This window comes from Podarcis vaucheri (genome assembly GCF_965113315.1).
Source record: "Podarcis vaucheri genome assembly, chromosome: 5".
NCBI lineage: Eukaryota > Metazoa > Chordata > Lepidosauria > Squamata > Lacertidae > Podarcis > Podarcis vaucheri.
The window spans coordinates 40,072,659-40,093,776 of record NC_138763.1 but is presented as its reverse complement, the minus strand read 5'-3'; the positions used below and the strand labels follow the sequence as shown (position 1 = coordinate 40,093,776).

Sequence of the window (21,118 nt, the reverse complement as noted above, 5' to 3'; positions counted from 1 at the left end):
TTGAATAGCGTTATAGATCCATAAAATTCAATGCACATTAGCCCAAATCACAGAGTCAATTTCCACCCTCACCCTGCCAAATCTGGGAACTGGCCCTTCCCATAGTGGAATTTATGCATGTATGCCCAATGTAAACATTACACTCTAGCATTGCAAGTGGTGTCAAAAGGATGGATAATCACATGGTGCGCAGGGCAGAAAGGTGTGATCTCACTCTCCCAGTGCTAAGAGGAAGAAGGTAGGAAACAGTATAGTCCAAACCAGGCTCCCCTGTCATTTACATGATTCCAGAGTCTCCTGGCAACTATCCAGCAATTTTAAAAAGAACAAGGCTATACCAATAACCACCCACATGCAAAGAAAAACAACAACACAGCATTTTGATGGGTAAAAATTTTGAACCTCATAGATCAGGAACACTTTTGCTCCAATATATATCCCCATGCGAGTCACGGCTCGGACAGCAGCATTCATACCTAGAGAGATAGAAGACAAGGTAAATAAATGGTACAAACTTGAGCTAAAGTGACGCAGAATTCTGCACTTTTATTTAGGTAAGAAGCATAGCTAATTTTGTATAAAGCAACACACTGCAAAAATGTTGAATTCTCACATATTTTCAAGGAATGGCACATGAAACTTACAATCCCCATTAGCTCAACAAGACTCAGGAAGTTGTCCTAAATATACTTACTAAGGAGCAAGCTCCTTTGAACACAGCAGGATTTCCTCTGAATATTTAGGTTTGCTTTGTTACAGTGCTCAGGGTGGCATTAGTGGCATGTAAGTTGCCAGTAACATGTTAAAACTCCTTGCACAGAAAAGCTAATCCACTCAAAAACGAAGGCAAGAAACAAGTATAAATGGATAAGAAAAGAAATATGTATGAAATCCCACAAAAATGGCAAAACGTACCTGGGAAATAAAAAATGCAACTGCAAAATGTTTGTCTTGACGTATTCAGTGTGTACATTTGACTTTATTTCACTTTAGCTGCCAAAAGAAAATGCCAAAGATGATGTTGCCTCCTTCTCGAATTGGGCAGAATTATTGGAGAGGAGGGAAGTACAGTATGTTCTTAAATAAAAATATATTAACTTTTAATAAATCATTATAAATTAACCAAGAGATCCACCTGACTTTGGCAAAGAGGATAGGACTTTTTAAGCTATTCTAGTTCCAGAGATTTTTTGATTGGAAATAAAGCAACAGTGTCTGCAATCTGTGGCAGAGATGCAATGAGAAATAAGATACCCACTAAAGACTCAGATTTCATTAACTTTTGGCCTGAACATGAGGCAGTCAAACTAAAGAGGCATGAAATATATTAGAACCAGTGTCATTTGCCAAATTTCATATACTCTCTCTTAACTCATCACAACAACACTGAATCTTGATATTTACCATATATAATGCCTTTCCTAACTAAAATCATTTCCACAAACGTTATCTGTGCAACCATAACAGCCTTGCAATGTAGAATGCTATTTATTATTACCCTCATACTGCAAACTCGCAGTGATGGGGAGTGGGGGTTATAAGCATAAGAAGTAGCAGCTTGCCTAAGTCTACCCACTGAGCTGGGAATTGAACTGTGAATTCCCAGTTTATTGAAACCACATTCTGCACTGTTTCACATGGCACAAGTTCCAAAACTGAGACAATGCAATTTGGCTCCACTGATCATGTTTTCTTCTGCCCAGAGAAATGGGAACCCTAAAGCACAATTTCCCCCTCTTAAGTACCATTTTCTCTCTCTAATCTGACATTGGAAGCCAGGAAATTTGAATGGGTGTTTTCCAAAAAAGGCCTCTTTCTCCTTTAGATAACTAATAAGCCAGTTATGCAGGATGTTTCTTTTTTCTTGGTACATTTAGTTGTTGTTTCTTTTCTTGTCCTTGACTGTCAGCAGCTAGTCTCTCTGTTTCTGTCTCTCTCTCTCTCTCTCTCTCTCTCTCTCTCTCATGGCTCTCTCCCCACTCACTTGGTTCATTTGTTGGTTTTTTGTAGCTTACTCTTCAAAATCTGGTTCTTCTCTTCTCTTTTCTTTTCTTTTCCGTACTTTCGCCTCCTGCCCCTTTGTATAGTACAGTATATACCCTTCCATCTTTGAGTCCCTTATTTCCCTAGATTTCCATAGCATCTCCATCAGATGCTCATGTAAAAAAGTTATCTGTCTGCAACACATATCCAGTGGCTTTGTATTTTATGCCAATAGATTTCCTTAACATGAGGTCTGAATTCTAATTTCAAACAGTCCAGTGGATACTGACCCCTCATAGTCACACTGAATCCATGGAGTCCAATTCCCTGCTCTAAAGATGGGACGATCCATCCCACTCTCCCATTGTAACAGGCCACAAGGAAAGACAAAAAAACTGTCAGCAGGGAGCTGTGTCAGCTACCTGATAAACAAATCACAGTGGGCAGATGCACTATCGGGGCTTCATCCCTGCAGAATATGCAAGTAGATCAGCTTGCCAGTGAAAACGCTATTTACAGAGACCTACTTCCCCTGGAGGGATGCGGGTGGCGCTGTGGGTTAAACCACAGAGCCTACGACTTGCCGATCAGAAGATCGGTGGTTCAAATCCAGAGAAGCGGACACGGAGCAATGGATCCAAACTACAAGAAAGAAGATTCCACCTAAACATTAGGAAGAACTTCCTGACAGTAAGAGCTGTTCGACAGTGGAATTTGCTGCCAAGGAGTGTGGTGGAGTCTCCTACTTTGGAGGTCTTTAAGCAGAGGCTTGACAACCATATGTCAGGAGTGCTCTGATGGTGTTTCCTGCTTGGCAGGGGGTTGGACTCGATGGCCCTTGTGGTCTCTTCCAACTATGATTCTATGATTCTATGAAATCCCCGCGATGGTGTGAGCTCCCATTGTTCGGTCCCTGCTCCTGCCAACCTAGCAGTTCAAAAGCACGCCAAAGTGCACGTAGATAAATAGGTACCGCTCCAGCGGGAAGATAAAAGGCGTTTCCGTGCGCTGCTCTGGTTCGGCAGAAGCGGCTTAGTCATGCTGGCCACATGACCCAGAAGCTGTACGCTGGCTCCCTCAGCCAATAAAGTGAGATGAGCGCCACAACCCCAGAGTCGGTCATGTCTGGACCTAATGGTCAGGGGTCCCTTTACCTTTACTTCCCCTGGAGAAAAGCAGATAGAATCAAAATACAAATATGCCTAGTGTGTCACAACAGCTCAGACCAGATTTAACTCACATCTCATAGGAAGTTGCCTTGTGCCAGGTCAGACTATTTTGCCATCTAGTCCAACCTTTCCCAGATTGGTGCATTCCAGGTGTTTTGGACAACTCCTACTATCCAAGATATTCCCCTCTGTACTCAGATACAAGTTGCTACCTGCCTCTGATCTGTATATGCCTGTTGTACTTTGGTCCTTTGTGTACAACAACTCACAAGCAGCTCTTCTTGTCATGCGAGTCATCTCTGAATTGGAGTTAATGTGTAAAACAAGTCCCAGTTACTTAACTAATTTGCCATATTGGGGCATGTATTGCATAAAATACTTTTCAATATCATTAAAAGTGATGCCCCAACCATAATGAGAGATCAAAAGTTGATTCTGAATATACTGCCATTTACTCTGCTATCAGAAGATTACCCCATTTGCTCCAGTATACTGTGCTAAAACTTGCAAGGATTAAACAACGTATTTATTTTAAAGTTTTCTATTCTGCTTTTCATCTACTAGGAGAAATCAAGGCAGCTACTTAAGAGTTAATTTCCATTTTTTGTGCAAATATAAAGTATTAAAACCACTGTAGAGAGAAGCCAGACAATGTGAAGTTCTAAAACAGGGGCGGGGAAAACTTTTTTACTGGAAAGTTGCATTGCCCCTTGGTCAACCCTCCAGGGGCCCAGGCCTGTAGTGGCCATGGCCAACTGGATGTAACCAATACCCCAGTACAAACACCACAAACATACACAAACATTTGCTGCCCTGATCTCCTTGGGGAGGAAGGGTGGGACGGAATAATAGTAACAATACATACAGTACCCGCATGCACACAAAGCAATTTTATTGAATTCCACGGATATGCTTTCCCCAATGATGCAGGGTGCTGTGGTTTTCCATGCTCAGTGGAGGCCTGCATCAGGCTGCATGCATGGAAGAAAAATCATTGCAACATTATTTTATTTTAAAACTTCATGACTTTTAAATCGGTTTTAAAACATTGGGATTAGGTGTGCCAGAGGACATGAACTGACTTAACTGATTAGAGGCAGCAATCACAACTGGCCATCTGGTGCCATCTGTCTAGTTGTCATCATACTGTGCTTTGTTTACAGGCCCCATCAGCTACACAAGAGTAGCCCTTGCCAATATTCTGCCATGTCTACAGCTTTCTCCCTTGGTGGGCAAAGCATCTAGAAAGAGACACTGGTTTGCTACAAGATACCATGGTGATGTCAGAAACCTTCATTGATGTCATCCCCAACAAGAGGCAACCCCCCCCAACAACCCTTTTATGTCATATAAAGCACTAGCCAAGTGATAATGTTACGTACCTTCCTACCTCGGGGCGAGGCAAAATATAGGCACTTCTCTCAGGGAAAGTACAGACCAGCAAGACTTTCCACATCAGAAGGCTTTGAGAGGGGATTTGCTAGGCACCTCCCTCCAAAAATTTGCTCCAAGCACCAAATGAGCACACAGGTCCACAAACATGCTTCAGAATCACAACAGATGTATTACCTCTTCCATACTAAATGGATTACATCCTTTACTGGTTTACGTTAGGCTGCTTCCACTGAAGATACACTCACATACTTCCACTTCAGCAATTAGGTAACTTGCCAAGCCCTGGAGCATATCCACAGTAAAGATCAGAAACCAAGACAAGGGAGTAATTAGTGGGACTAAAGGGCAAAAAAAAATTGCCAACTGATGGTTGATGCAGGAACTGGATAGTTCCAAGTATGTTGTGAATGCAATCTGCCAGTGGAAGAGGGGAATGGTTTCAAGGACACATAACAAGGAATATTAAATTGATTGTTTTTACAGTGCTGTTATAATGCATGGTGCTTTGCAGGCAAGGTATGTGTCATAACATTCTTCAAAACATTATTCACTCTAAACCGAACAGATTATTTCATTACAAATGACCACAGAAACTACAGAACAAAAAACAAGGGCAAAGAGAAAGCTGTGTAAGGGTAAAAAGCTGTTCCAGAATTTCCCCTTCCACACACACACATCCAGCAAATTCAGTTTGTCTGAAACATTCTCATTTTATTCCTAGCCTTTATGTAATCCCCCCACAAAGTGAAAATTAAATTCAATCAGCCTTCACTGTGGCACATGATAAATTTATTTGGATCTCCTGTATTCCAAGAAAGCTCAAAAAAATTACTGCTAAAATGGCAGGGAAGAGGGAGTTGAAATTAAAAATAGTTGGATGCTATAATATTGTCTATCATTAGACAATATTATAACATCCAACAAACAGTCAGTGTTATAACTTAACATCCAGCCTTAGGGCTGTATCCAAGTTCAATTCAGAATAGACCCATTGCAGTTAACAGACATGACTAAGGTTCATTAATCTAAAGGGATCTACAATGAATAAAACTTATTTGTATCGAACCCTTAATTTTGATTTTTCTTGGGAGTCTGTCATACCAATAAGTATTCTAAACTAATGTTTTAACATTCAGCAATTACAAACAAAATAGTGATAAACACTTTCCACTCATCTGCTTAACTAGGCTGGAGAAAACCCACTACTGCCCTCAACAATATGTTTATTGTATAGAAGACCATCATGATATATTTATCCCTACTCCATCATAGTATACAGACTCAAAGATGGCTCTGTCCCGTCAAGGGCAAAGCAAATTGATCAGGCAAAAATAGCTGTATGTCTATTTTTAATAGGTTCCTATGATGGTCACAGCTGCACCACAATACACAACAGGGGCAAGTTCAAAAGAGAGAGAAAAATCATTAAGGTACCATTAACACAGAGGAATCTGAACTTCTAAATATGCAACTGTCAATAGATAAATTAGCCCAGTTATACCAGAAAACTCATTACAGTTTCCCTTTCCTTATGAAGGAAAAATATCTTTTGTCAGTGAAGTTATAAATGTAACAGTTGTTCCATTCTAGCTTGCTACAGAGATACAGGCAGGAATCACAGAGTAAAATGGGCTAACCTAATCCAGGCCCCTGGAGCCATGTGTATAGTTTAATTGCAGTGGAAGGGAACTAGAAGGGCCTTGATGTCACACTGAAATCATCTAGGGTATCTCATGGTTAGTGCTGTTTCAAAGAGTGCAAAAATATCTTTATAAAAAAATTCCTTCCAGTAGCACCTTAAAGACCAACTAAGTTAGTTCTTGGTATGAGCTTTCGTGTGCATGCACACTTCTTCAGATACCTATAGGTATCTGAAGAAGTGTGCATGCACACGAAAGCTCATACCAAGAACTAACTTAGTTGGTCTTTAAGGTGCTACTGGAAGGAATTTTTTTATTTTGACTATGGCAGACCAACACGGCTACCTATCTGTAACTAAATATCTTTAATTAGCTTGCAATGCATCTCCTAAATTAGCATGTACAAAATATGAAAATTAGTGTAGCTGATTCCCTCCCCCCCACACCATGGAATGATCAATAAATGTGTTTTGGACCCAATGCTTCAGTAGATCAGCACTTGTGCTGTATACCCTTGATGCTGACCAGTGACCCTTGCCCTCCTGTGCCTAATCTTGGCGTGCACTGCTAGAATGACCATTGCATAAATTTTCATGGCAGTTCTTACAAAAGCGGGGGGGGGGGGGCGGACACCTGGCCAAGGGCCCAATTAGGCCTGTCCTATTTGGCTGGCAAGGCTGTTTCAGCTAAGCCATGCCTACATCTTACATGAAATCAGGCATGGGGGTAGGCAGACATGATTTTGCCTGGAGGTCTCAGGGCAGTTCACAGAATCAGGTCATGGTTGGGTTTTGGAAGAGCTGGCCCCGGTCTTCACAAACCTGAACCATCAGCTGATCACTGGCACAGCGTACAATGTGCTGATTGTCTACAATGTGTGGGCTGTGTCTCTGTCTGAAAAGTTTGACTTCAAACTGTGCAGACAAAAGCAGGCCTCCTGACTTTGTTATGTGAGGTGATTGACCAAGTGAGCGGCTGCAACCACTTGTCAAACTTGGCCCATGGGGGCAGGAGATAATGGTTTGGCTGCTGCCTTAAAATAATTATTTATGGTAGGCCAGCATTTATCCCCATATTGCCGACAGAAGAGAGGGATGAGGCAGGCAGCGCAGCTTGCCTAAATAAAGCTAAGGAGTTCATGACGGAGATGCTTACTGACTCCCACACTTACTCTTCTTCTTTTTCTTCTCCCTCATAGAGCTCAAGGTGGCATATGTGAAATTCTCAGATAGTTTCCCACCTAGATGCCTCCTAGAACTGCTTAGCTTCTCCAAGGTGACTACTTTTAGCCACAAGGTCAGGGACGGGAAACCTGGTTCCTGCCTAAGGTCGCTGGACTCCAACAGCGCTAAACTAGGAAAGGCCCATCCATGGTGAAGACTGACGGGAGTCCAGTGAGCTCTCAGTGGGAATGTGCTCCTTCTCCCCAACCCCAGATGTACAAGGCCTGCTTCTGCCCACTCATCAGGCGAGAGAACTCTTCACATGCTCCAGGGCGCTCTCGCTGCTGCTTCACACATTCCTTGCTCTTACTCTAGCCTTCCCACACGCCTTGCAGCAGGAGGATATGACCCTGAGCGTGACCCGAGGGGAGCAGCGGGGACGCGCACACGCGCGCCCAGCCCTCTGAAGGAACTGGGGAGTGAGTGGCTGAGAGGAAGAGGTGGGCGGAGCTCGCCTGAGGAGACGCCGGTCGCTTGAGGAATCCTTGAGGGATCCGTTTCTCTGGCTTCGATTGAGCAGGCGACCCTTCCCCTCGCCCCTCGAGGCGCCGGCCTTCCATTACTCAGGCCTTGCAAGGAAGAGACGTTCCCCCGCCGTGTCTGCCTGCACGTTCCACCTGGCGGCGCGAGACGGGAGTCTACCCCCCCGCCCCCCTCACGCAACATCCTCCCTCCAGGGTCTCGAGCGCAGGCGGCAGGAAGAGGAGGCGGATGGGATGCTGAGGAGGATCCTTCCTCCTCCTCCTCCGACTGACCTTGTGCGTCGCCGCCGCTGGTGAGCACCGCGAGAGCCAGGCCGGCGCCCGCCATGCGCAGCTTCTCCAGGTCCAGCCCCGCCGAGCCCAGGCCGGATCCCGCCATTGCCCCGGCTGCGTCCAAAGTGCAGAGCCCCGGCGAGAATGACAGCAGGCGGCGGCACCCGGAGCCCGCGAGTCCAGCTCCCTTCAGCCACGCCCCCCGCGACCGCCCTCAGCCTCTGGCTCCGCCCACAAGGGGTGGGGCTACCTGCCTCGGCCGGGCAGCAGACGTCACGGCGCGAAGGCTTCCCCGGGGGTCGGTTTTCTGAGCCCCGTCTGAGGAGGAAAGGGCTCTCTGCTCTTCCGGCAGACCAGACCACCACCACCTCCTACCTGAAAGGCCTGCAGGATTTGCTTAGCAAGGGTGATGTGGGGGGGTGGGGGCCGGGGAATGGCAGGTCGTGTGAGCATGAAAAAGGAGCCCCCAGCTCAGCATCCCGTTTCCCACAGTGGCCGGTCAGAGCAGAGCGTGAAAGCCGCAGTGCTTTCCAGCAAATAGTGGTCAATGGAATGTTGCATCTGAGGGTGGAGGTAAATGACCCTGTAAGCATCGCAGATTCATAACCCCTGTGAATCCGAAGAGGATCCCTTCTAAAGGCAACTTTTATGTGGCTACTGTGTTGCTATCAATTTATAACGTTGCCTTTTGCCAGTTTCGTGTCGGTGTTCACGTTTCTCTCTATACCATGCAGCTTCATAAAACTTTGATACTATATATAAGGCCAGATTGCAAAAAAAGAACAAGCATATTTTAAGAGCACTTCCTTTTTTAATCTTTATTTGTCCTGTGGACACAGCCAATTAATTTTATCACCGTAGCAACACCCAAGGACAGATTTAGGTCTAATGAGGCCCTAAGCTACTGAAAGTAATGGGGCCCTTTATATGTCCAGCTGTCCTTTGTCAACAACAAATTGTCACTGTTTTTTGTGTCGAGTATATGCTATATGGTAATTTATGGACCTAATTAGTATCTAAAGCCATTTGCACATAACAAAATATGTATTTTATCAAAGTAATTGTTGAACTGAAATACAATTAAGAAGAAGTATATTAATAGTGAAATACAATTAACAAGTATACTGGGGGGGGGGGGGCAAAAGTGTAAGGCCCTAAGCCATTATGACTTGTTTAGCTTATACGTAAATCAGGCACTGGTCACACCAGTGAGCTGGCCAGAAAGATCCATGGTTATTCCTGGGGCATATCTATATATCTGGCCAACTCGTGATGAATGCTAAAAGTGTTTATTGAATATATGGAAAATAATTGTGTACAGCTGAAAATGCTGGCAGCATTAAGATACCGGTAAATTCAACAGTGTAAATAAATTTTGATCCATGCAATAATGGAAAACCAACTGGTATAGTTTTTTGCAAAATATTCAGGGATATAAGATATGCAAAATGAACCATGAAAAGAGAAGAAGGGAAGTCTTTGATAGCTTAAGTTGTAAAATGCTTATTTGAAATTGTAAAACAGAAAATTTAATATAAATCATATTTTTTAAAAATGATGAGTGCTAAAAGCACAAAGGGACAGTGAGGCTGATTCTATAGTTATGAGATATAAAAAAGTAACTGCAACAAGTGTTCTTAAAATTTTTTTTTGCAATTTGACCTTGAACATGTTGAATGGTACTAGTTGGGGAAGGGGAAGGATGCACACCTTGCATGCAGAAGATCTCTGGCATCTCCACGTAGGGTTAGGAAATACTCCTCTTGGAAAGCCTGGGATGCTGCTGTCAGTCAGTGTGCGCAACACTAAGCTAGAGAGGCCAATGGCCTCTTTATATGAGGCAGCTTCCTATGATACTAGGGGGGTGTTTACTATGCTGATCTTTACATTAAGTACTAAGAGAGCTTCCAGGACATGTTCAAGTTAAGAACTAGTACCAGGGTTAAAACAGTTCATAATGGAGATCTCTTTTTATATCAAATTATGCCAACTTTACTGATCTATAGAAATAAACTATAAGTTCAGATTGACAAACACCATTACAGTGGAGCTAGGATGGCCAAATCCTTTAATGCCATTCCATTTCATGCCTTTAACTATAACCCATAAATCAGTCCAGCACATGATGGCTTCCCATTTAACATTTCTGTTTCTTTTTATGGGTAATTTTGGTCAATTTTCATACTCAAAATACCAGAATACATAATAACAAAAGAAGGCTTTTCCCAGCACCAAACTTAAATGCTCAGGCTGACCGCACTCTTCATGAATCACCATGTAGAAGACCATACTGGTTATTTTGCAAAATGGAAACATGTTTTCACGTAAAATTATTGTATACAATAAGATTTCATACAAGGGGGTTGTGGAAAGAATGGAAGAAAGCTGTTCTGTTGTGGAAGATTGTAAAAATTGTAAGTTAAGGCTAAGAATAGTGTGTGACTGCTGGATGCACCCGAAGTGCAGAAGACAATTCTCAAAAAGTTAATTGATTTGTTTCTACTATTAGCTGTCCTCATCTGATTCCTGTTGGTCCTTTTGTTTCTCAGCTCTAGGCATGTTAACTGGGCCTTCTAATTATTATTCATATTAATTGACTGACCTCAGATGTTCAGCTTTAGTGAGCTCACCTGTATCCACATCCAAGCAGCAACCAGAAATGCATTAAAAATCCAAGACTGCTAAACCAGGTTAGATGAAAATAAGATAAACTTTGGTGTTATTCTTTTAAATTAAAATATGAGAACTGGATATTATTGCTGCAACTATATCTTCGCACATCTGCACCACACAATCTCCTATATAGATTGAGCAGGAAAAGGAGCATGCATTTTAAACCTTTCAAGAATGCATGGAAGACTTCCTGACAACGTTTAAGTTTGTTAACATCTCTGTTGCCCTTTGGGACTCCTTTGTTAGATATATAACTACATTCAGCTGCTAACCTATACTTGCCCAACAATCTCAGTTACAAGATGCATAGCCTTTTGTGTTTATCCAATTCTGATCTTCATGGTAAGTACTCTACCAGTTTATCATAAAACTTAAAATTCAAGGCATGTCTGAGTTTTGTGAAATAAAACATCTGTTTTTCTTCTGGAAAATTGTTCCGACTATAATTGTGCTGTTATGTTTTGGGTCTGGCTGTGCTATATCTCATTCAAAACTCCACCAGTGCACCCCCCACAACAGACTTTCTGAAACCACACTTCGTTTTCTCTGCAGAGAAGTGGGGGAGGAAAAGGAAGCATCCTTGCTATGGCAAGGCACAGTAACTTGGAAAACCATTAAAACAAAGAACTCCAGAAACATGCTGTATAAAAGAAGGCCTCTTGATATGGTTTTTTTCACTGAACCCACTCCAGCTGGAACACTTAGCATGTAAGCATTTTGATGTTTTAATAAACTGACTGAATCCTGACAATAAGGAGGCGCAGTGGCATGTGCAGATAATTGGTTAACTGCCTGCTTTGTATGTGGCCATACTCCTCTTAAGGAGCAGATTCATAGTTTGGGGTGTCCTTTGACCCATTTTGTCATGAGTCCCAGTGGAGCAGAATATCACCATCATATTACTCCATTGCTGAAAGAATTGCACGGATTGATGGGGTCTGATAACTGACAGTTTGAGCTCTGTTAGGTGAGAAACGGAGAAGCAGAGAGAACAATATGTTTTAGTGGGTTCCCCTCCTCCTTTTAGTGGTTAGAGTGTTGGACTAAGACTTGATATGCTGGGGTTCCAAGCTCTACTCAGCCACGAAGCTCACTGGGTGACCTAAGGTTAGTCACTGTCTCTGCCTAACCTACCTTAGAGAGACCCATCTACACCACCTTGAGCTGCTCGGAAAAAAGGTGGGATATGAATATAGTACATACCTACCTACCTACTTACATACCTACTGTGATCACTGCCAATTTGCTTGCCTCTTTCTTTGGGCCCGATCCATACCAAAATCTAGAGGTAAAAGCTGCTGTCTTGAGCAGCTGAACATGCAGTGAGAGCACAAAACGGCAGCAGGATCTGGGACTCGAGGGTTGGCAGTGGGTTGCCTATAGGGGTGTGGGCTTTGTCAGGCGCCCAGCAAGACAGACTTCTAACACCACCCCTGGAGACAACAAAATGGGGAGATGTAGAAGTATGGACCTGGGTTTACATTCCTTTGCCATACAGTCATATTACATTTTATATAAAAGCTTGTACTCTCATTTTTCTGTTGGCCTGAAATAAAGCCAGAAGTTTCCAGCCTTGCTTGCTAAAAGGCTTACAGCAGGATGTTGGGATTTTCTGTCAAACACACAAAGTCTATTGTTTAATTAAAGTTGGGAGCCCTGCATCACACAGACGAGATTTTGCTATCTGCTGAAAGGAGATTTTTCTAGTCGTTCTGGTAATATCCTCTATCTTGGAATTACTTAACTTAGTCATTGCTACTGATAGGGTTAATCAAGGCTGCAAGGAAATGGGTTTTTGTTTTAGCTTTGGAACTGTGAGTTAGAAATGGTTTAGTCAACAATGAAGAGAGTAGAGAGCTAGAAAAAAGAAGAATAAAGAGGTCAGGCAGAAAAGAAAAAGAGCAAAGCAAACAGTCTGAAAAGGAACCTTTCTTCATAGAGGTTTAAAATTTAGCTAGTGAAGGACATTCAACACTCTCAAGTTGATTGGGTTTTTTGTGTAATATTTTCTGCATTGTTTATAGTTGTCGTTTAATTGTTTAATGTTTACTGAGTTAATTCATGTTTTAAAGGAATGGGGTTTAGGAATTACTCAGCCCAGAGATGGATTAACCAGTCTGCATCCTCATATCTATATTGAAGAGATCATCCTGATATACTTGTTGGTTGACCATTGCTTTATTAGATGAATTGCTGGTTAATAGTCCAGGATGGAGTGGTATGGAATGGTTTTCTGATAGCTGAAAATCTCTGATCCAGCTCCCTGCAAATAATCTGAATCAGAATTTGAATAAAGTAAGAGAATGTGTGTGTATACAAAAGCACATGCACACATGCATGTGTGTTAAAAAGCAATGGGTCATTTAGGGAGAGTGAGAAAGGGAATAGTGAGTTGACTGAAAATTAAGCACGTTGGGATACAGGATCCCTGGTGACCTGCAGTCTAGTGGATACGCTGCCCTGCAGAAGTGCTTCTGTGCCTCCACATGTATTAGTAAATGCAGCAAATATCACAGGTAGCATAAATCTCTTGTGCATAGAATATTAGACAAAAAATGCAGCCTCTGGAGTAATCTAATTGCTTAGGGAAGTAGAGAGTTTGCAACAATATGCTTTACATATTTGAGCCTCAAAACTGTGTATTAACTGCAAAAGTCCCTGCGAACCCAAAAAGCTCTGCTAGAGGCAGGAAACAGGTTTTCTTTTCCAATGGGTATAAATAGTACTTTCCCTACAATGCCTTATTTTGATTTCCTCATCACATTTATTTCCTTCCCCCACCCGCTTTTCACACAATAAACTTGGGGAATCCTTTAAATAATTTTTTTAAAAATCATTTCCCAGTTATAGCCTGGGAATGTTGCAATAGTAATAGCTCTGGGAGAAAAGAGGGGCGAGGTCTGGCAAGGAAAAGTGTCAGTTCCTCTACTGCAGATGAGGAAATACGAAGACAGATGGAATGACACGCTCCACCCTTCAGTTCCCAAGAAACCCTGGGCTCCCTCCTCTAATCCTGACTGGGCAGAGTAGACAGCTGGATCCCAGATTTTGTTTGCATTTCCAAAAGTGGTGGCTTGAGATACAGAAAGCTTGGATTTCTTTCCACAGACTACAACACTACACAGCACCTCCAGCACTCCTGGATTTTGCAAACAAGCGATCACCTTCTGGGAATGTTACTCCTGCAAATAATCTTTGCTTGGGCTCTCTGCCACTGGGTGTATGGCGTAGGTAAGTGAAAATGCCTTGTTCTCTAATGGTGCAATTTTACTCAGAAGAAAGAAGCTAGATTATTTCCAGAAAACTGCAGATAGCATGCAATCTGTTAAGACAGGGAGTGGTGTATGGCATACTGCAGTTTTATTAAACTGAAAATGTTTGTAGAGAACTTTTTGGGATGGAGACAGAAATGTCTATTACCTAGGGGCTCCCTTCGTGTGTGATCTATATGCATATCTTTACTTCTGTATCAACCTGCCTAATCAGTAAAATCATCTGTCAAGATCCTCCATGTGTCTCGTCAGCGTTTTGAAGAACATCTACACAGCAGAGGGGCTTACTTGAAAACCCTCCTCAAGAAGTTTGCCTGGCGCCACTCGCAGCTGCTTAGGCATTAGACAAAAACATTTGTATTTATCCAGACATTTAAACAGATTTCGTTTTAGCCAGCAATCGTTAAAGCACCCAGACTAAACCTCATTCAACACAGTGGGGCTTCACTCTGCATAAACATGTACGAATTGGTTCTGTTATTCTTTTGCTTTCATCCTTTTGTTTTTACGGTGTACGCTGCCTTGAAAAATGTTTTAAATAAGTAAGACTACGGTCTGAAATCTGGGTGAGGGGGGTGGAGAATCAGAACAAGAGATCTTTGGGAATCTAGCCAGCGTTTGTAAGTTCGGCTTAGAGCAAAAGATGGAAATGGCTGGCAGGAACACAGAACTGCAAAGTAGACACTGAGTTCAGCCTCATGTACAGGACCTGGTTATAAGAACAGCTCTTGTTGGTCTCAACAAAACAGACTTGCCTGATCCATTAAAGTACTATATGCAGGCACACACACATACTGCTTCAGAGTTGTCATATTGTTCAGTGAGACATTCATTACGTTCTATAGAGCAATTGTGTTTTTAAATAAGAAACAACCCTTAAATGCAGATGAGGGCTCTCTGACCCTCCCGAAATTGTTGGGAATATACTATCACAAGCCAGCATGGTTAGGGATGATGGGAGTTCTGCAACATCTGGAGGGCCACAGGTTCCCTTCCCTGATTTAAAGAGTGTCTTGACACAGCTGTGTTCCAGAAGCCCTGTCCTGGCCCCTAAACTAACCATAGATTGCCAAAGTTGAAGTAACATTTACTCCCAATCTAGTTAGCTTTTGTACTTAGCAGCAGGCAGCAAAACGTTTTCGGTTGACTCTGGCATCTATGCTTGCACCATGCACCAGAGTTCAAGCTCTCCTGCTTACCATGGTACCATTACATAGAAAGAAAATCTAATCTGGGATCTTGACTTCTCTATGTGGCACAAAAAAGTGCTCCACTACAATAGGGACCATTATAGTCCTGGGTAATTATCACCTACTACTGATTCTAAATAACTGTCAGCTTTTGACCAGAATCTTGTAACTATTTGGCATGGCCACTAGCATATTTCTTAAAGGCAAGCTTGTCCCTGCAATTTGGCATAATGCTCTATTATTAATTATTCTTATATTCTTATCACCATACATCAAATGATTTATATTTGTTTTCAGAGAGAGCTCATCATTCAACAGCAGCCTTTGTAGCAGGTATATTATAGCATCCTTTTTCAAGCTCAGTATTTTAAACAAATTTCAAGCAAAACTAAAATTCTGACTTTTAGTTTCCCTGTTTGAACTGAGGAAAATGTCCCTTTTCGTTGTAAGCATGAGAGGGACAGAAATGAATCAGGTAGGAAATGTGCTAGCATTCCAGATAAACAAAAATATGGAATACATATATAATACATTCAGAATTATTTTAACTTTTAATAAAGCCTGCCAATTGGTTTAAAAATTCCCAGAACAGTTCCGTATGGCAGACTGTGACCAAGCTCTAACTACATCTCACCACCTTGACTGCACAGGGCTGGCCTTAATGGATTTTATTCTTTGCAGCTGCAGCAAAATTCAATTTGATACCTCACTTCCACTCATTGTTCGTTTGAACTGCACAGAGAGAGGATGGAAGCAGGGAAATAGCACTCCCTCTGAAATCTGTTTCCTGAAGTAGCTGCTTTTATCTTGCTTCAGAGAAAGCCCAGCCATATGATAAGGAGCTGGCATTTACCATGGGCACAGCATGCACCTGCATATAGGAAGCTACCTGCTCCCTCTGTGAGGGAAATTTATTTCCCTCTTAGCTGCTTTCGAGCAAGTCACCACAGGAAAAGGTGGTGCCTTCCAGTCTAGGAACAACAAGGGGATGGCAGTCAAATTCATGCCACTTTCAGCCCTGCGACTAGAAAAGCATCCCCTTGAAGGATAAGCCAGGAAAGAAACCCCTTCCTTCTTTCCTGTATGAAGTTTCCTCTCAACTTTAGTTTATTCACTTGTGGTTGCCTCTGAGCAAAAGGGAGCAAGGATAGGCTAGTGTGAAAGAACGTGCTTTTGCTATTTCTCATTTGCAGGTGGCTGAAGGCAATAACTTAGGTTGTTCTGGTTTTCCTCTCAGAATCTCATGCCTTCGTTATGACTCACCTGGCCTACTTCCCAAACAAGAGCTCAGTGGAAATGGTAGGTAATGCCACTCTGGATGGAAAACTTACCCACAGCATGGAGTATCAAAATGAGCAAATGAATGCAAGCCAGTTGCTCCAGCTGGAATCTTTAGATCTCTGGGAGCAGAGGAAGAGTGCACTGCAAAATTACCTTGAGCTTTTCACGAAATTGGTCAACCTGTTTGCTCGCGAAAGGAAAATACCATGTGAGTATTGTGGTGCGATGGTAATGGGCAGAGTTGTTGCCATAGCAACTGTCACACAGCTGCTTAAGATGATGGTATCATTGAGCACCAAACTTTGGGACATGGTGTGATCACGGAGTAAATAGTTTATCTAGAGATTTGGATATGACGGAAAGTATGGTGCCATTTACTGTTAAGTAAAATTAAGCCACAGAGGCAGCCAAGAAGCCAGCTCCTATTATTGCAGTCAGCTATGAGACCAATTTGCAGTCTGTGGTAGAAATAAAATTATATATTAATATATGCATTCATTCATATTATATCCCTTAATGAATACTAAGAACTGTTAAGGTACTTCATTTTGTATTATGCTTTATAACTAAAACATTCCAGGCCTTGTTCTAATTTGCTTGCATAAGTTTGTCAAATAAAGACACAGGTTTAGTAAAACTGACTTGCTAAGGAAAGCATGAGATGGCAAAGGGGCTGTATAGTGAAGATGTATTGCTTTGATCCAGCAAGTTCAATGCTTGGATATTTTAGTGGGCAGTAAGTGCTAAAACACCTCAATAAAAGGTAAAATTGCCCTGTCTGATGTCAGTTCAGATTTTGCACTGAGAAAGTGAGATCTTGAAAAGAAAAATGATCTTCTCAAAATATTCCCAGAGTAGTGACGCATTTGGTAAACCTTCCAGCCTCCTATACTGAAGATTATTTCTTCAGCCCTATTACTTTCTGAGGTGTAGTTATTTTTTTCCTTGTCTATCAAAAAGTATGAAATAGGGACATGGTCAAACAATTATTTAAAAACATGCACATCTTGCTTATTGTGTTGGATGCATATTTACGCTTTCTGGAGAGCTAGCATCAGCTGTAGCCTGTTTCCACAATTTGCTATTATATATGTGAAATAGCTCTCTGTGGACATGTCAGGGCTAATTTCCCTGAGAAGTGCAGACAGAATGCTTCCTTAGGTAATTCAGCATAGTACAAGGGTGCATGTGAGAAAGATAAGAGGCCAGTTATGGGGGAAATATTTCTAACACATTTGCTTTTGTTGCAGACCCCCTATACATGCATTGTACTCTGGGGTGCCAGATATTTGGGAATGGCACCAACAGAACCTTCTATGAGGTTTTATTCAATGGGACCGATTTCCTGAGATTCAGTGCAGCCAATCAGAGCTGGGTACCTTTACAGGAAACTCCTGTGGCCAGCTATACCAGTATGCAGCTGAACAAATACAATGAAACCAGTGCGGACCCAGCTTTCTTCCTGAAGGAAACTTGCATCAAGATTGTAACAGAGCACACCGCAGTGAAAGGAGCCTTTACAGGTATGTGAAACACTGGTTATATGATGTCTGAGAAGCACTCCTACCCTGTGCAGGTTGTCCAAGGGAGGACACAGCCAAGTATCCTTTATGGCAGTCTTCTTACCAACACACACTAATGGACAGGGATGGGTATATTTTGTGGCGCTGTCACACCACAAGCATAGATGTTGGAATGAGGTACAGAATTCTGAATCACTGCCTTTCTTTAAAAAGAGAAATATAAGTACCTTGTCCCCGACATGCTGAAGATAGTCTTGGGAGTGTTTGATGAAAGCAGGGATGCAAAACACCTGACAATTCCGTAAGATGTCATGGGGTGACAGTGGGGTGGAGAGGTAGAAAGAGTGCAGCATATTACAGAGGCTTTCCAGAGATCCAGACTTCAGGACCCTTGCTAGCTTTGCTGCTTCTGACTAGCTGCAGAGCTCTGCACACATATAAAATGCTTTATTAGCTGCAGAATCCAGAATTATCTTGGTGCAGAACGTATACCAACTGACATTTGCTTTGAGTTTTCTCTTCCTTGCAAGGGACACCCACAATCTCCTGCTGAAGCAGTGGGTTGAAAGTGGACGAGTCAATCAGTTCAGTCATATTTTCCCCCCAAACACCATCCTACCCAACTTTTTTCATGAGCTGACTCAAATGTTTAGAATTTTTAGAGTGAATGCATTAGTTCAGACAGAAACAACTTAAATCTTGAAAACAAAGGTTCCAATCCTTGAACCTATCCACATAAACAGCTAAAGCAACATTTACTTATCAAGTCTTAGAATGCAGCTGCAACCCCTCAGTTGTAGAAAAAAACCTCTCAAATCTTTTTTTTTTGCCTTACAGGGAAACATGAAGGACGTTCACACACTCCACTGGTAATAGGCATCAGCCTTGGTGCCCTTGCTGTAATGGCACTAGCTCTTTGCATCTTCCTATGCACAGGCGGGAAGAGATAGCATCTCAAGTATTATATGGACCAGCAGCTCTGCAGATGAGTTAACCAAACACAACAGAAGAACAATGAAGTTGGGATGGGTGAATCTGCCCAATTCCGTTTCTCATCTTTCCAATTTTAAGTCCACTTCTCCACATTTCCACATCAATCAGAATTTTATTTTAAGAGTCCTTATGTAAACTCATTATTTTAATGTGAATTTCTATGTTATTTCACCAATATATGCATTTTTGTACACGTTATGTGGCTGGAGAGCTGCATTGCAAAATTCAGAGGAGAGTGAATTTCAAAGGATGGCTATATTTTGCTTTGTGTATTTTAAAAAGGAGGTGTGGATCAGGTAGGTTAGCATTTAAATGTAAACTGATTCAAATTCCTCCCATCCCTCTTTTTAAAAAATTTTCTTATGAAGAAATAAGCCAATGTCTATATAAATCTGTATCCCTTGCCTCACATCTACCTGTAAGAATAAGATGGGCTCTAGAACAGCAGCAAGATCACTGCCGGTCTCACAGGAATCTTTCCATCTCCTGTCATTACTACCAGGGCAAACAGCCTCTCCCCATAGAACTTTAGTGTTTCACCCACATCAATGGACAGACACCACAGAAGCACAGCATAAAAACATACCCTAACCTCTTTTTGCTCAGTCACAGCCTCTTTTAAAGCATCCTAAATCTGGGAATTATTACTGCTCCTATTTGACATTATTTCAGTCCAACAGCATAAGATATTGAGATGGGATCGATGTATAGTTTTTAAAATAAAGTCTTCACTACCACAAAATGTGGTAATGGCTCTTGGGCCAAACTAATTAATGAAGTATAGGTCTATCCACGGCTATTAGAAAGACTGGCTGAATGGAGCCTCCATTTTGCAGCATCTTTCCCTAATCTTCAGAAGCAGCAGTGAGATCATGCTGTAGTGCAGAGCTTTCCCAACTTTTCATGTTGGTGACACACCTTTTTGACACGCATCACTTTGTGACACATTGATTCAGTTCTCCTAGCAAACCAGAGCTCAAACTAACCCCTTATAAGAGATACAGACACATATTGCGCAACACACCTAAACGCTGCAGCCGACACACTAACGTGTCGCAACACAGTTTGGAAAGCTCTGCTGTAGTGTTTCATGTGGCAGGTATATCCAAGGCACTGTGGTATACTTCAGCAGATTTTGGCGAAGAAAGCCATGTGCGACTCTTGTTATATCTTCATACCTCCCTTGGATATATAGCGTGCAATGCAGAATGATAAGTTTCAACAATAACAACCCAACATCTCAGGAATATCTATTGACTGGGTGAGTGAATGGGGGCGGAGGAGGAATCAAGAGCCACAGAGATGTCTACTTTGATGAAAAGGAAGCCAAGCTAGAAAGAGTGCTTTTCTTACCGAAGCTAGTACTGAGCATACCAGAACACTTCCAGAAGCCAGGACTCCCATTAACTTTCTTTCCACAGACTTCCTTGAGATTACAGCAGCAAGGGACAAACCAGGAGTTGCTCCTCAACTCTACACATTTTAACCTTGCAACAGATCTGAGTGGAAAGCCAAAACTCATTTAAAAATGCTCTTAGGAACATTAGACATCTGCTCAATCAAGCTTCACTGGGTTACACCCCAAATAGGTAAAACTCTACTATTTCTGCAAAATACCAAACTTGTCTCTTTCTGCTTTGAAATGCTAAAGGTTCTTTACTAAAAGCAACCCTAAAACCCTTCCAGCTCTCTCTTTAAAGGCCTCTTCCCTTTATACATAAAAATACTTTCAATAGTAGGAGGAAGGATAGGAAGGGGCTGGCTTTCTGAATGTATGGATATTTTTTACAAAATCACTCCAATTTATCAACAGTTATGTGGACACTTTCAATGCTAATCTATCTCTACTTCTCTGTTCACATAGATTATGGTGACAATACATTGTTACTTCAATGGCTGTTATTTCAGATAGTATTAGTGCCAATACAACACTTTCATCTTCAGCAGAGAAAATAAGCACTGATTCACTCTTATCCAGCACAAGGAGCTGAAATATAAAGGGAACAAAATCCAGCTAACAT

The 21,118-nt window shown here is 42.0% G+C and overlaps 2 protein-coding genes across 6 annotated transcripts in view; one reads left to right on the top strand and one right to left on the bottom strand.

The window, feature by feature from the left end:
* Window positions 1-8,944, bottom strand: part of PFKL (phosphofructokinase, liver type) — a 41,870-nt gene extending 32,926 nt beyond the window's left edge. The window contains exons 1-2 of one of the 2 annotated variants that reach the window (XM_082221778.1): window positions 8,166-8,944; window positions 403-476 (exon numbers count right to left, since the gene is read on the bottom strand). In XM_082221778.1, the coding sequence (XP_082077904.1) occupies window positions 403-476; window positions 8,166-8,271 (180 nt within the window). In that variant the 5' untranslated portion in view covers window positions 8,272-8,944. Of the gene's footprint in view, window positions 1-402; window positions 477-915; window positions 989-8,165 lie in introns of those variants that run through there. The other variant, XM_082221779.1, reaches the window with a different exon arrangement.
* Window positions 8,945-13,136: 4,192 nt separating this feature from the next.
* LOC309532009 (endothelial protein C receptor-like) lies at window positions 13,137-19,839 on the top strand. 4 transcript variants are annotated; one of them, XM_082221955.1, is made up of 5 exons: window positions 13,140-14,069; window positions 15,598-15,633; window positions 16,538-16,599; window positions 17,832-18,104; window positions 18,942-19,839. In XM_082221955.1, the coding sequence occupies exons 1-5, from the start codon at window positions 13,798-13,800 to the stop codon at window positions 19,052-19,054; spliced, it is 756 nt and encodes a 251-aa protein (XP_082078081.1). In that variant the 5' UTR covers window positions 13,140-13,797; the 3' UTR covers window positions 19,055-19,839. The 4 variants fall into 4 exon arrangements, with proteins under 4 accessions (XP_082078083.1, XP_082078081.1, XP_082078082.1 ...); XM_082221956.1 differs by having other exon boundaries at window positions 13,871-14,069; window positions 16,538-16,789; XM_082221957.1 differs by lacking the exon at window positions 15,598-15,633 and having other exon boundaries at window positions 13,137-14,069.
* The last annotated feature ends 1,279 nt before the right edge of the window (window positions 19,840-21,118 follow it).